General features: G+C 39.7%; 1 protein-coding gene across 2 annotated transcripts in view; it reads left to right on the forward strand.

Annotated features, from left to right (window-relative positions):
• Positions 1 to 15,609, forward strand: part of LOC103136959 (TGF-beta receptor type-2-like) — a 30,801-nt gene extending 15,192 nt beyond the window's left edge. The window contains exons 4-10 of one of the 2 annotated variants that reach the window (XM_007550438.2): positions 6,186 to 6,472; positions 6,558 to 6,806; positions 6,900 to 7,013; positions 8,327 to 8,464; positions 9,346 to 9,487; positions 14,053 to 14,165; positions 15,130 to 15,609. In XM_007550438.2, coding sequence (XP_007550500.1) covers positions 6,186 to 6,472; positions 6,558 to 6,806; positions 6,900 to 7,013; positions 8,327 to 8,464; positions 9,346 to 9,487; positions 14,053 to 14,165; positions 15,130 to 15,387 — 1,301 coding nt within the window. In that variant the 3' untranslated portion in view covers positions 15,388 to 15,609. Of the gene's footprint in view, positions 1 to 6,182; positions 6,473 to 6,557; positions 6,807 to 6,899; positions 7,014 to 8,326; positions 8,465 to 9,345; positions 9,488 to 14,052; positions 14,166 to 15,129 lie in introns of both variants that reach the window. The other variant, XM_007550437.2, reaches the window with a different exon arrangement.
• Positions 15,610 to 16,112: the final 503 nt, after the last annotated feature.

Below are 16,112 nucleotides of genomic sequence, written 5' to 3' on the forward strand. Positions count from 1 at the left end.
CCAACCTTTCAATGGAGCTACTGTCTGGACACATGCTTGTAAAATGGGAAATGCCAAAATAACATAGATAATTCTGTTACTGTATTTTTTTTTCTGTTGTCAAAACTCAAAACTGAAAGATAAATCAGTTACGCTGCTCTGTGTCAAAGCCAAATGCTTGCAATTTCTAGCAACAATGAAGAAATCTACTTTATCCTCTTGTCCCGGTGCTTTGGTGCATGCTGCTTGAAAACCATAAGAGCTTCCAGGAACTTTGTCTGCTTGGATCATTTTGGGTTTGCAAAAAGTAAAACATTCCTTTGTTGAATTTGTTTAATAGTAAAAAACTAAAGACTTTCATCACATTCAATGTGTAAGTGCTTAACTCAGGTCGTGCGTCTTCACTTTATCAGCGCATTGTCTCATCATTACTCATCATACCGCCTCTCTGTGTTTGGAAAGTTTAAGGGGAACGATGGTAAAGAAGATGTGGGCCTTTTTCACAGCTTCTGCTCTGGTGGCTGCTGCAGTGTGAGAGCTTTGTTAACACCAACAGGAACTGGAAACACAACGCTCGCATCACACTTAAACATCGCTCGCAGATTCCCCAGTGAGGTTGTGAACATGCAGCTGTGTGCCTTGTGCAGAGTGGAGAGGAAAAAAGACGTGTCTCAGTGGCTAAATAAAATATGTGTGTGCGCGTGTGCGTGCGCTGGGCACACTGGAGAGCACAGACATACGGTTTCCTGTCTGTGTCGAACTCGGTTCAGAAGCATCTCCAGCACATGATGAGCGGACCCCATAAACACAGGAGACCTCATCTGGAGAATGACAGAGAGGTGCAGAACGTCTGCTGAGCAGGACGTGTCTCACCCTTTATTCTGTTATTAAAACATAATAAAGTCTTATTCTTTCTATCCAAATCACCATCCTCCTGTTTTGAAGGGTAACAGCTTACAATTAGATCGTGGTGTACCTCTGGGCCGTGATGAATGAGTGTGTTTCTCTTCATAGTTTGACTCATGAACCATGCTACAAAAATGTAGATGTTCTGTTGATAATTGATTCTAGGTTTGGTGCAGACAACTTAATGAAGTGAATGTGCAATAGTGGTTACAAAATGTGTTTTATTTAAACTTTTATTGCCTTTGTTGTTCATACAAAAAATACAATTTTAAATAACTACAACAAAATCTATTAAAATAAATGTATTAATTCAATTACTTTTAAAAGTATAAAACTTAAACCTAATTCATATTAATTCAAAACTCTTCAGAGTTATTGAAGATGGTGAAAGATCTGCTGTAGCAGTCTGTGTCTGTATCACAGTATGACTAAAGACAATTTTTAAAATAAAACTGTCTCATGAAGAGGATGGTAAGCAGTAATATAGAGCCTTACAAAGCGCTTCCTACCACTTCATCCTTTTTTTAAACACTTTTTCACATTACAAAGACAAACCTCCATGAATTATATTGACATTTTCACTTATAGGCTAAGATAAAACAAAAACTGGACCAGAACCAAGTTTCACAGTGGGGATGGTGTGTTCAGGGTTATGTGCGGTGTTGGTCTTCAGCGCCACATAGCATTTTCTACTTAGACTAAAACATGGGAAGCCTTCCTTCAAGTGTGGGTGGTGATGCCAGAAGTTCCTGCTGAATTTTGGACTCAGAGGGAGCAATGTGGCTTTTGTCCTGGCTTTGGAACACGGGACCAGATCTTTACCTGTGTGCAATCTCTGAGGTGGTCATTGGAGCTTCTCTGATCTACATGTGTTTCCAAAGTCTTCTGAACATGTTTCTCAAGGTATTTTTGGGGAGTGGAATGCTCCAGTAGTATGGCATATCTGGATGAGTACTTAATACAGTGTCTAAAACAAGAGTTGTGTCTGCAATCTCAGCGTCAAGTAAAGCTTGTTCCATGTGTGGGGTGGTCTCCAAGGTTACCCCTTGTCTCTGATTCTCTGTGTGGTTTTCATCGACTGGTTCTCAAGGTATAGTTGTATAGAGGATGTTTTCTGGTTTGACAACTTGAGGGTCTCATCTTTGCTTTCTGTGGATGGTGTGGTCCTGTTGGCATCTCATAGTGAGTGTTAGTATGCATTAGAGTGGTCTTCAGCAGAGGGAGAAATAAGATTAGCTTTTCTAATCGTGACTTTCCAATTGGAAAACGGTTTAATGCTTCCTCAGGGTCATGAGTCCTTGTTCTACACCTTGCTTCGTCCAGAGGGTCTGGACCCTCGGTCATTGAGGAACGATTGTTTGCTGGAGGTGCAGATTTTGTTGAAAAATGAAAATGTTGGATCTGATTTTACCAATTGTTAACGTTTAACCATGATGCATGTAACGCGCCAGCTTGATGAAGCTTACTGTAAATAGCTAATGCTGTAAACAATCCAGGGCCACGCCATCTTTGCTAGCGATAAAATGTCCTGCATTTTCATCTTGCTCCAACTTTAACTGCTCAATATTTGGAAGTAGGCCTCTTTCTTTGCTGCCTTTGCCAAACATTAGGTAGATTACCATATTAAATAACACAGAAGACATTGTCGTTCACAACTTCGCCTTCTTTTCGCTGATTGGCCAACCAGATAAATCAAGCTCAATGGTAGAAGTCCCAGGTGGAGCCCTGCAGAGAGAAGAGAAATGAGTGGAATTGCATATGAAGGCAGTGACTCTAAGCCATGAAGATGTAAAAGGTCAAAGAGTGGAGCCAGGAGATGCTGAGCCACATATGGTGTGCAGGTCACTAACTTCCTGCAGCAATAGCCTTGAGATCAGCTAAAGATAAGTGTGTACAGAGATTCATAGAATGAGTTTCCATTGCTAAACAGATCCCATATTGCCTTGTATCACCAAGCGCAGAGCTCTGGATGTGGTGGTGTAAACATGCAGTCATTATCCCCTAAAGCTTTGGAAACATGTTTTATAGTGATGAATCATGCCTGTCTGTCTGGCAGTTTAATAGTACAGACTGGGTTTGTCAGCCACCAGAATGTGTCTGACTTCATTTTATTCACCGTCAAGTGTAAAGTTTGTATTAGGGCCCCTTAATTCCACCAAAAGAAACTCCTACTGTATCAGAACACAAAAACGTGTTGGTTAATTTCATGATCCCAACTTTGTGGGGCATTAACCCAAAGCAAAGTCTATAAGGACATGGATGAGAGAGATTGGTGTGAACAATGGACTTCCATGATGTATATGGACCCAGGGTTTGGCAGGATGCTAGGCCAGAATTTTCCACAAAGTAAATATGCAAATATATAAGATTTACAAATGGAACAAATAAGTAAGGTAAAAGGCTAAGTTTGCCTTAGCCAGCTAGAAACTAGCAATCAGGGCTGAAATCTGCATGTGCTGATGACCTGAACACACAGAGCCACATAAAGGCAGTTCCAAAGTCGCTCTTCTGTCACCTGAAGAACATTTCCGGGATCAAAGGACTAATGTGGCTATATTTACTGCTGTGCTACTGTAAAAAAAAAAAGAAAAGAAAAAGGTTTTAAATTCTTGGAGGTAAATAATGAGAAAAAGAAGTTGAATCTTGAAGTTGAGCAGATTTAGCATATATTTCTTTTTGAGGTTTGTAAATGTTACCTGATGTGTTTGTCACTTGGCTCATAAAGAAGACAGATTTCCTTGTGACACCAAGTGGGAATGTTTCATCCCCACGAGGCGTTTCTATCTTAATAGCACAGAGGAACGACAATAGATAAGAACCGGGAATAAATAGTTACTTGGTTTGGTTCCGCCCAAAAAAAGGAAGAAGAAGTGGTTTCGTAAATATTCCTAGATGGACTTGTTTTTTTTTATTCCCAGATTAGTTCCCTAAGTCTGGAACTAATTTTGAGTTCTTTCAGTTTCACAGCAGATGGCTTTAATAGAGAAATTGAAATCCAACAAGTCATCGTCTAGACGCATCCAAACAGCATTCTGGGGCCAAAATGCTACAATGAGATGATCTGCAGAGTTATGTCACACCATACCACATTTTTTTATAAAGCTCTTTAAAACCACTAAGAAAACTGACATGCTACAATGGCAAATGGTTAATTATTAGAGAACAAATTAAATAAACACATAAAAACACAGACAGTCAAAATCTCTCAGTCTGTTTAAGGTCTTGGAATAAAAGTGTGTGTTTTTTTTATATGAGGAGTGCTTATGAAACAGCGGGTTGTGAAGACAGTCCTGTTACCATAGCAAGTAAATACACAGCATGCTCCCTGTTGGACTGTGCTGCTAACCTCCGTGTGGCTGTAGCATGTTGGCAGGCCGGGTAAGGCCAGATTACAAATATACTTTCATCAGGTCTTTAAAATAGTAAACATGTTTTTTTGTTTTGTGTGCGTGTATGTATGCTCAAAGAAACCACAGTAATAATTCAACTTGAATTTTCAGAAAAAGTACAAGAGCGTGCAAGACTGTTTCAAAGCTTTTTCATTATTCTGACTTGAGATGATCCGTCTGCATGAAGTTCACCAGAACAAGACAAGATGAGACAAGAAGAGCTGTAGAACGGTTTTGACTGTTCCACGGTGGGGAAACTCAGGTGTAAGAGCAGCATCAAGATATATAGGTTCACACAGAAGATCAAAAACTGTTACAAAAGTAAAAAACAAAGAACAGATTAATATCTGTTTTTAAATCCCCCTAATGTCTATATGTATTTTAAAGAATTTTATATGTTAGTACTTTGTGTGTATTGCTATCGTCGTAAAACCAACTTGCCACATTTACAATTGCATCCATCCTGACTTTGATTAAACTTCAGTGGTGGCAATTTTTTCAAAATGATCTGACTAATCAACTTAAGATAATCAAAAGCTTTAGAGACTTTTTTAAGTATATACTAACCAACCACCTATTACCTGTAATCAGGTCTGGTGCTGCTATTTTTCAACAAAAATGGTTCCTCTTCGGTCTGTAACTTTATAAAACTCTTTTAAACTGTGAGTAGTTACTGCTTTGAGTTTCCGTATTGAGAGGGAGAGAGGACTAGCTCAAAGTTTCCCAGACACATATCTTTGGCCAAATTACATCTCAAACCAATTAGAGGAAAGCATGAGAACACTCTGGCATCCTGACTGGAAAAGGCCATGCAAGCCTTACTACCAGTTTGACATTCCAGTACGTTTCTGGCTGTGTTTACACCTCAAACACAGAACAGATTACACACTTACAGGCACAGCGAGAGAATGAACCTAACCCCCACCAAAACCGTCAAGGAGTCATAAAAGCCTTAAAAACATACAAACTACAGAAACAGAGAATTTGAGTGGAAGTGTCTATGTGTTTGGAAGCCTTTTTTTTTTTTTTTTTTTTTTTTTTTTTGCAACTCACATACTATTACATTATAATTACTTTTACTATTGGAATTCAAAGGTTTTCCAAAATGAGAAGGAAAGAAACTTTAGCCAGTGCTAAAGCGTTACATTTTGGAACGTTACTAAAACAGAGAGAGAGAAAGACCACTGCATTTGACAAGCTCTTTATTCTTATCTAAAGGAAAAGTGAAAGTAATGCTGCCTTCTCCAACAGTTTAAAGTGTAATTTAATTACCTTAAGACTGTTTTGACAGGCATGAAGGTGCAATAGTTCAAACCAGGAACACCAGTTGGTTCTCACGCTACAACAAAGAGCAAAACAAGTGAAGACCTGACAAGTACACCTTGTGCTTAATGTTGGTTTTTCACCATTCTGGTTGAATCAGCAGTCTCTTTGTGTGGTCTGTGTGTTTGTGTGTTCATACACTGCTTTCCAGAAGAAAGCAGAATAAACAGCCCATTAGGCAGGTGGGGTCTCCAGTGATGTATCTCTCTTTCCTTTGGAATTGTAAAAAAATTGTAATCTGGTATTAAAATCATATTCTGATGATAAAATCTTCTGCCATCAAACTCATGGCTTCACACCAGCTGGTTTATCTGTCGGTATAAACCATCATTTGTCCTAAATGATTGTAATAATTATTGAGTAGTGAATAAAAACATTCTAAAAGTTGATGTTTCTTTACATATTTTTTGTCTGTGGGTTTGCAAAGGGGCTCCCAGGTCAGAGGTCAATGCTCTTTTGGGGGCCAGGGCATGGAAAAGTTTGGGGTCCCCCGTAATCAAACATTCATCTGTGTTGATTGAGACCCTTTTTGATTCTAAGCTTGTCATTTCTCTAACTGTTCTCTTCCTCTGTTGCTTTCTTCAGCAGCAAAAGATCAAGCCCTCGTCTATATAATTCTGGTGAGCCTGCTTCCCCTCATTGTGATGGGAGTCTTGGTTGCCGTGGTGATCCACTGGCACTGTGTCAATCGGCGCCGCCAGCTTGGTAGGAAGTGGGACAGCAACGTTAAAATGTGTAAGCCAAAAGCCGGCGGGCTGGACTGCAGAGACACCTGCGCCTTCATGGGGGATGACGACGGCTCTGACAGCAGCTCCATGCACGCCAACAACCTGAATCACAACACCGAACCCCTGCCTATAGAGCTGGATCTGCTGGTGAGTGTCAGCTGAAGAGCTGAAGCTTTTTGGAGGCAGTGTGCCATCTCACTGAGGCCCTTTTTTTTCTTTTATCTTCCTCCAGGTGGGTAAGGGCCGCTTTGCTCAGGTGTACAAGGCGAAGCTGAAGCAGACCAGCTCGGCTCAGTTTGAAACCGTGGCTGTGAAGATCTTCCCCTGTGAGGAGTACGCATCCTGGAAGAACGAGAAGGACATCTTTTTCAACAAGGACCTCAGACACGAGAACATCCTCCACTTCCTGACAGCTGAGGAGAGGAAGGCAGAGAAACAGTACTGGCTCATCACAGCTTTCCATCCCAGTGGGAATCTCCAGGTGAGTCCACTACTGCTTGGCTTCTCTTTATGAAACCTGCCACATTAATAACTTCTAAATGCAATGGAGCTCAAACGTTGCTCTGCTTCACAGGAGTATCTGACGCACCACGTGATCAGCTGGGAGGAACTGCAGGCGTTGAGCAGCTCTCTGGCCCGAGGAGTCGCCCACCTTCACAGCGACCGGCTCGCAAATGGACGGCCCAAGGTGGGACTTGGGCCGTCCACGAATCATTTCATAATCACCAAACAGGGACCATGAAATAATGACCCAAGTCATTTTTTGCCAAAAGATGATTTATACAAAAACAAAAAAATTACTTTTGGCAAAAAAATGACTTTGGCAATTATTTTAAGAAGATGACAGCATAAAATCCAGTCAGTGCCTGACAGCTACTTTGAAACACATTTTGAAAAAGAATTAATGACATCTGATATGTTAAACTAAAACAAACCTGATGAGCAGAATAAGTTAAAGCTTTGATGGCAACGCTAACTAAGATTGTCAATGTTTCTAACATCAAAGGACATGGTATTCAGTAGCGCTCTTGGATTCTTGCAACCATGTGCATACAGGCAAAGTAAGACCAAACATCAATAAGTTCACACACCAAAAGATACTCTGTAAAGACACACTCTGCTCATTAAGGAGCACAAAAGTCCACATACCAGAGGCTGTATGTGCTGTTGGCTGCTTAAAAGTATCTTTAACTCTTGGAAACAAGAGCAGGGCAACAGGAAGTTGCAAGCAACAACCTGGTTTGCATAGTTCTTAAGAAATCCACACTTTGGCAGAATATTGGGGTAAAAATGCTTTAGATTTGTTAGAACTGCTTGAAGACTGGGCCGGTGAATGCTGTGAAATCCAGGCACTGTGTGTCGGATCTCTTTCTGATTATAGCAGCATTCATCCCCTTGTTTTGTGATGATATATATGTAGAGGTAAATATAAGACTTTTGTCCAATGTGTCTCTCATCTCCTGCCCTAAAGCTTTTTGTTGTGTTGCAGACCACACCACCATTATTCTGCAGGGGAATCTAGAGTGAACTTTTAGGGGTTTTCCCAATGGTTAGCACACAAAAGACATCTAAGTAAAAAAGCTATCCATTTAAGAGACTGTTTCTGGGTAGATTTTAGACTATCCACTCAGTCTACTTTATTACCCACAACTTACTAGGGTGGGTTGAATTGATTTTTGCCCTCAGAACTACCTCAGTTTCTCATGGCAGATTCAACAAGGTGTGGAAAACATTCCTTTAGATATTTTGATTCATGTTGACATAAAATCCCACAGTTGCTGCAGATTTGCTGGATGCACATCCACAAAGTCTAAAGGTGTTCTGTTGGATTAAGATCTGGTTATTATGGAAACCATTTGAGCCCAGTGAACTCATTGTCAACCTAAGTTCAGTTTGCCTATTATACTTTTACCATTTGCTTTGTGGTTATTTGCTGTTGTGTTGTGGATGGTTGTTTTGAAATCGGTTGAGTTTTGACCTCAGCTGCTGTTGGACCAACAGGTGCCCATAGTTCACAGAGACCTGAAGAGCTCCAACGTGCTGGTGAAGAACGATCTGACCTGCTGCATATGTGACTTTGGCCTGGCGCTCTGTCTGGACAGCAGCTTGTCAGTGGATGATCTCGCGAACAGTGGTCAGGTCAGTCTCTCACTTACACAGTTACACAACACTTCTGATAAACGATGATGTGACCAAGCAATGCAATACAAAACACATGCATTATGAGAAAAATTACATTAATTAAAATTAAGAACCTAATTTAATGTTTAATAAGGCTCAATTGTCCCAGAGCTACATTGATTACATGTCTTTGCTCCTCATTTTTGTTTTTTTATATGTCAAGTCAAGTTTACTTGCATAGCACATTTCAGCAATAAGGCAATTCAAAGTGATTTCCATCCAGGCCTGTCAAGACAACAAATTTTACTAGACGATAAATTGTCCCAGAAGTTATCGCGATAAACAATAATATTGCTGCTTTGGGACAAAGGCATAATAATGCCTTTACCATTATTATACGGTAAAGGCATCTTTGAGAATAAAAAATAATTCATCTTTTTTTATTCTCAAAGATTAATAAACTTTAAATTGTAATGAACTGGAAGACATTTTAAATATAAAAAAAACAGACAAAAACAAATAAAATTAATTATTTGTCTTTGTAAACAAAATTGTCCTTCAAAGAAAAGGCAGGTTGAAACCAAAGCACCGAGCTGGAGACTTTTGTCATCCAGTTTTTGGCAGAAAGAGAAAAACGATAAATCATGCAAATGAAAATTATTGAACTCATTTTAATTTATCATGGAATTAATTGATTTATTGTTTTCTGTGACAGGCCTATTTCCTTCATACAAACACAATACAATAACCAACTATAAAACAAGCAGTAAACAGTACAGTTTGTCAAATGCCATCAACAAAATCATTAAGCAAATCTGTTTCAAATATATTGATTACCATCTACTGTGTGATATTTGAGTGCAGATGTGAGTGAACAGTTTTTGATGTGTGACTTGTAGGTGGGTACGGCGCGCTACATGGCCCCAGAGGTCCTGGAGGCCCGGCTCAATCTGGAGAACATCGAGTCCTTCAAGCAGACCGACATTTACTCCATGGCTCTGGTCCTGTGGGAAATGACATCAAGATGCGAAACCATAGGAGGTGAGTGTGCATGTGGAAAAACTTAATGCTGCTTGAAGAAGCAACGCAAGTCAGTTGAATCAATGGTCTGCCTACAATCCCATGTCTCGATTTGATTAAAGTGAACTCTGGTGTAGTTAGAATACATATGTGAATGTCAAGCGCACCAGAGACTGCTCCAAAGGCAGGAAGCTCAGTATAGCACAGGGCATTCTGGGTAAATCCAACCAAAAGAAAAGCACAAGCTTAACACTAGCAAGAGAAATGTCTCATGGTCTTTTACCAAAGACGAAGGAGAAATATTACAAACTCTAAAATCTGACACCACTCCATTTTTATTTACATTTGGTGAAGAAAGGCATTGTGCTCACATCTTCTTCAGAGGTTTTTTGTTGTTTCCTTAAGTATTTATTGGTAGATTACCACCACAGGCGAGGAGGGGAACATGTTTTTCCATTAGGATCATTTGAGAGAAAGTGAACAGCAGCAGCTGAATATGTTAACAAATGTTGCAATTTTGGCCTCAATCGAACCAAATCTCAGACTTTCAGGTGTGAAAACACCCATATATTTAAAGGCATTTTCATTCCACCAAGTTTTTGGTCAGAAATTATACACAGGCATCTCGTAAAAGATAACTAAGCAAAGTACAAGTGTATCATTTTGGGAAAAATGCTCCCGGAGAGAACTTGTGCATGCATGAGGAGAACATGCAAACTCCATTAAGGTCGACTGGCTGAGAAATAAACACTTCCTGCTCTTTCTATTATTAAAGCATTGTTTCTCTGTCTGTCGTGAGGTGAAAATGATCAGACAGTGATCTGCACTTTCTTCCACATTGCCTTCCAGTCTGTCTTTTTGTACTTTAACACGGTGTGTATTCCTCACTCCCTTTTGCTCCACCCCTACATAATGACAGAAGAAAATCCTGGAACTCTTTCCTCTCCTGTAATACTGGGACAAGTAAACTACTCTAATGAACTGCTGTTTTGGAAAAAACTGACGAATGACTACTTGTGTTTACTGTGGTTGTTTCTACTACCACTGAGGATATATACACTAATCTTTTGTGAAACTTTTATTGATTTATGCGCTGAACTGGTTAGTTTTGCTTTATTTGTGGTTTGTTTTGTTTTGAGAAGGTGTGGGAGAGGTTATGTATGTATGTGTTCTGAAACAACAAAATTTTAATAACATAAACAGAAAAGAATAAGAACTTAGCAACACCATGGCCAAATGTAGGCTAAGGCAAACTAAAGCTTCTCCAGTCAGAGAGAACATTGCAGACACGGTGCAGACAGAAGACCGCTCCACTGTTTCCAGTTATTCAGGGGACAAGGGGACTCTGGTGGACTTTCTGTCAGTCTGTACCTTAACCTCAGCTCCAGGTTAGCAGCAACAATGTGAGGAATGACTGATATGAGAGGAAGACAATCTAGACTCTGTTGTTGACCTTCCTTGGACTGAAAATCATGAAGGGAGAGCTGCAGCTGCTACTGCACTAGTTTCACCTGGCTGCAAAAGTCTGTGACCAGAGCGTCTGTATGAGGCTGAGAAAATAGATTATGTTTTTTTTATACATATTGAAGGGTGTGCACATTTCCTTATTTGGTTGTAACACAAAGTTTGTTTACAGTGCTATCGATTATACTACAGTTCCTGACACAGTTCTGCACATTTTAGTACACAGGCCTAGAGAATAGTTTACAGACACATGTCACTGAAATATATTAAAAAAGAGATCAGAAGGACATTTTTGAAGCTGACTTGACATGACTTACTTCATATCAATTTTATAAGAGAGACACTTCCTGAACTTATTGATAGAAGGATCAAAAGCTGCACTGTGCAACCTTGATATATATAAAAAAGTTTTTACATACTTTTTAAAATTATTATTGAGAGATTATTATTATTGAGAGATCTTGTCACGTTGTCTACTGCCATGACATGAACAAATATGGAAAAAACATAATTGCGCAGAATATGGAGACTTAATGGCAATTCTTAGGACGTTGGCATTACATTCTTCTGACTATCATTACCAGTAGTTTTAACTTATTCTAAATTGAAGAACAGAGAACTCATTTGATGGTGAGATGATCTGGTTTTTATGTGATGTCATGTTCAGATTTTCCTAGCAGAAATATTTTTGCCTCGCTCTGATTTTCAAAAAATATCCTCAGTTAAGTCAAATGCAGATACAGTTACATACACGAAGGTTTGATTGTCTTCCCTCTGCTGTGTACAAGCTAGATGGTTGTTTTCTTGTTTTCTGTGTGTTTCTGTCTTCGTGTTCTTTTTAGATACATTAGAATATACAGATTCATAAGTAATAGACAGTCACCCTCAACTTGCCCTACTTCCATATCTTCAACAAGTGTTCAAGTCAATTTGTGGGTTTCTGCATAGCAAACACAGGGCACAGAATAGTAGACTGTATTAAAACCCTCCTCTGGCATTGCTGTTGTTGTCTGTTATATTGTATGCCTCAAGTATCTCCAAACATTTGATTTACATGCCCAAAATTAGTTTGCAGGGTGCGGCAGAGCCCGGATGGTGAATCTGAGCTGAGGCATGTGGGTTAAATGAAGCATGATGAAGAGCTCTGACTGTGCCAAGGATGAGTCTTTTAGTTTAAGGAAGTGGAATTCTGCCATATTCTGCTGCCTACAATATGGATTTCATGTCCTGTCCAGCAGGAGGAGGAGTGTCTTAACTCTGTCACTCATCTCATGTACACACTGCTAAATCTAAATGTGCTAAAGGCCAAGAAACAATTTACTGTCACTGGAAATCTGTTGATCCATTGTCATCAGTGGCTATTCTAACTAGCCTGAGCAGTCACAGCAGCCTCTGCTGGCTACAGCATAGCAGGGAGCAAGCGCGGCACCTCATGGAGGGTGATAGACAGCGCTAAGACCCGCCTCCTGACTCTGATTGGTTGTTTCTAGTTGGCACTGGGAGAAGACAGATGAGCTCCGGTTTTTTTTCCCAGATTATCTGTCTCATAACAAACTATGATCACAAGGTAGAGTTTCAACAAATATGTAAAAAAAAAAAAAGTTATGTCACATACTGCATCTTTAAAGCTGTTTTAATGATTTTGATTAATCTTTTTTTTTTTTTTAAAGCGAGCGTTTTTCCCCAGATACAAATTAAAACAATCACAAATTCCCAGGAGTTTATTTATGAGCAACAGCTTTTATGCGCTGATTTTGGAATGCAGTGTTATAATCCTGTTTTATAATCCCAGAGCACAGCTCACCTTTCCACTCACTGCACCTGCATTTTACACGTTTGTGTTCAACGTAGGGCGACTCTGTCAGTTATTAAATGTAGTCGCTGTGACACAATCACCGGTCACAGTTTTATTCCTGAAAATCAAAGCTTTTCTTTTCGTCTCGGGAATCTCTTTGTGTTGAGAACAGGTGGAAGATTGAAGTCTTGGTGATGGAACCGATGTGAAAGGAGAGGGAGAGGTCGAAAAGGTTTCTCCTTTGTGCTGCACGATGAATGCTGTGCAGAAGACTGTGTGGTGTTCCTACCTGCTGCACAGTGGGAAACACGAGCACACCACCAGCTCTGGCGTAGATAACCTCCAGGGAAAGAATCCGGGCCAGCCCGTATGGGTCCAGCTTTTACACACTGAAAGTGAGGGAAGATCCACATTTTAAAAGTATGAAGCAGAGGCTTGCAGAGACAACGTTTCTGCATGGAGCTCTGATCCACTTCCTGAATGAAGGTGCAGATCAAATTTCAACCTTCCTGCAGCTGGGAGAGACACAGATAATGGTGTGAAGGAAAGCTGCTGCCAGATTTCACATTCACAGATCCAGTTTTAGATTGTAATCAGTAGTAAATCTACATGAAGATAGAGGCTGGATAGAGGCTGGAAAAGCTTCTATGGGATCATTGTGAATCTTCAGCATCTTTTCCCAGCTGTGAGCTTTATGGAACATTCTGTTTGGAGCTGAGAACAGCCTGCAACTGCTGCGCTTTCAGTCCACTGAGGTCTGGATTCAGGCCTGGAAATTCATGTTTCATACTTTCAAATTAAAAGTTTATTTATTTATTTATTTGTGTATTTATTTATTTATTCATTTATTTTTACCATAACCAAATCTTCAACAAAAACAGAAAATAATAATAATAATAATAATAATAATAATAATAATAATAATAATAATTGTAACATGAGAAGCTGTGGTTTGATGATTTGATGAATTACTTTTCAGCAGGAGTGAATTTGTAGTTTTGAAGGAAGTGCCATAGTGAGGCGTTTCCCCTCATAAGGCAGGATGAACCGCGTGTGTCCACAGTCAGCATTATTGTAGCCAGGCTGGAAACAACCACCAGGCCTTTTCACTCTTACTCATCATAGAAACTCCAATGTTAATCTTTTTTTCTTCATCAGCCCGTGTGTTTCCAGTTATTGTTCAAGTATGCATTCAATAAATAACAATGCAGAAGTGCTGCAGATTGAAGGATGATTCTTTTTTTTTTTCCTGCTTCCTGCTCAGAACAACACCTCTCCCCTGGTTTGATCCCTTGTTTGCGTTTTTGTTTTGTTTTTTGTTTCCCAGACGTGAAGGACTATGAGCCAGCATTCGGATCCAAGGTGCGACAGCACCCCTATGTGGAGAACATGAAGGACAGCGACAGACCCGACATCCCCGACAGCTGGCTCCGGCATCAGGTCAGATTTAGAGATTTAAATCAAAAGTTAAAACCACAACAGCCGATAGAAAATACCTTTAAAATAAACAATGCAAGAGCACAAAGCAAAATCTAATGTAAATAAATGTGGATGAACACTGAGGTAAATGCTGCATGTTTCAGAATTGAATGTGTGTCTTTGTAAACAGCACCGAGAAAAATGTTTTTTTCTTTGCATGTCTTCTGATTTTATTTTTATTTATTTATTTATTTATTTATTTATTTATTTATTTATTTATTTATTTATTTATTTATTTATTTATTCATTTGTTCCTTACTTGTTTTAGACCATCAATACATTTTTAGGTAAGGTTAAAAATAATCTGAGTAAATACAAAAAGTTATTTTTAAATGATGATTTAATTCATTAAGACAGTGTGGCGTTCAGTCAGTCATCATGTCAAGAGCTTTGACAGAAATTCAACTGCAGTACTCCCTGTCTTACCCTAAGAGGGCAGCACTAAGAATTAAACAAATTTACATGAAAAGTAGAACAGAACACAGTTTGAACAGAAACATAAAGATATCATCCCTAATGACAGGTTCAGGCAGTTTTCTGCAGTAAGAAAAGGTTGATTTAGGGCCGTGACGTCTGAACTCTTTGCAACATGAGCCCGAATCCCAAAGTACTCAGGAGCCATGTTGATTTTCCAACTTAAAATGCAAAGTGGCATGTCTAACTTTCTAGACACTGGAGGACCAAATTTGTACCATTCTTGAACTGCACTCAGTGGCCGCACAAAATCCTTCTGAAAGCCACAAATTGTCCCCGGGCCACACTTTGCACACCCCTGATTTAGAGTTCAGTTATGCTAAAAGATCTGGCAATGAGTTGCTCAGAAGCTGCACACTTCTCTGGTTTAATGGCCATTTGTTCTGTAATGAAACAGGGAACGGAGAAAGGAAGAGGTTCTCAGATCTGTGCTCTACGTCTCCCTCTGCAGGGCATTTTGGCTGTCTGCACCACGATCAAGGAATGCTGGGACCACGACCCGGAGGCCCGTCTCACGGCCCACTGCGTGGCCACGCGCCTTGCTGAGATCGAGGAGGAGCTGGACAAGCTGTCGAGTCGCAGCTCCTCGGCTGAGAAGATCCGATATGAGGTGCACATCCCCGTCGCCATGGAGATCCCAGAGGAGGAGGTGAAGATCTTCGAAATCCAGAACATCATAGCTGCGGACTGCTCTGTGAGTGACAAGTGAGGCGGGGATCTGCAGGCTCCTTCAGGGGCCTTCCAGTTAGTCCAGGTTAACACGATGATGACGGTGGTGGTGATGAAGAGCTGAGCTCTGGTGGGACAGCTAGAGTCTGAGACACCGTGTTGTGCTCAGCTTTGACTCAGCCCTGGTGAACATTATGGCTTTCATGGCTTCTAGAATGTTACAACATGTTGAAAAGGTGCAGATCCAAAGAATAAAGTAAAATAAAATAAAATAAAGTAAAATAAAATAAAATAAAATAAAATAAAATAAAATAAAAATAATAAATAACAAAAATGCCAATTTCTCAGGAGAATGCAGAGCCTGACAGGATTTTCTCTGCATGACAAACAGGCCAGTTTGAATTGAACCAAACAGGTTTTACATGCATTTCGTCATGATCTTCTTCTGCGTTACAGATAACAGTCATTTCCAATCGTTTATGTATATATTTTTTTCATTAATGTGCCGTAAAGTACATTTTCAGTGTGTACTTTGAATACCAAAGAAGTGACCTTACCATTGTTCAGTGTCCGTACCAGCAGGTTGATCAGTAGAACAGGTATATATTTGTGTCTTTCTGTTTGAATGTTTTGTAGTGTTTGTACTTACTTACATGTTGGGCTTTTTTTCTAGACAATAAAAAGCCCACTGTGCATAGGAGACAGTAAATCTGCATAAATAGCAGCAAAAAGGGAAAATCATTTTATTTTTTTTATTTTTTTTGC

Source organism: Poecilia formosa, unplaced genomic scaffold (genome assembly GCF_000485575.1).
Source record: "Poecilia formosa unplaced genomic scaffold, Poecilia_formosa-5.1.2 Scaffold36, whole genome shotgun sequence".
NCBI classification, from domain to species: Eukaryota; Metazoa; Chordata; class Actinopteri; order Cyprinodontiformes; family Poeciliidae; genus Poecilia; species Poecilia formosa.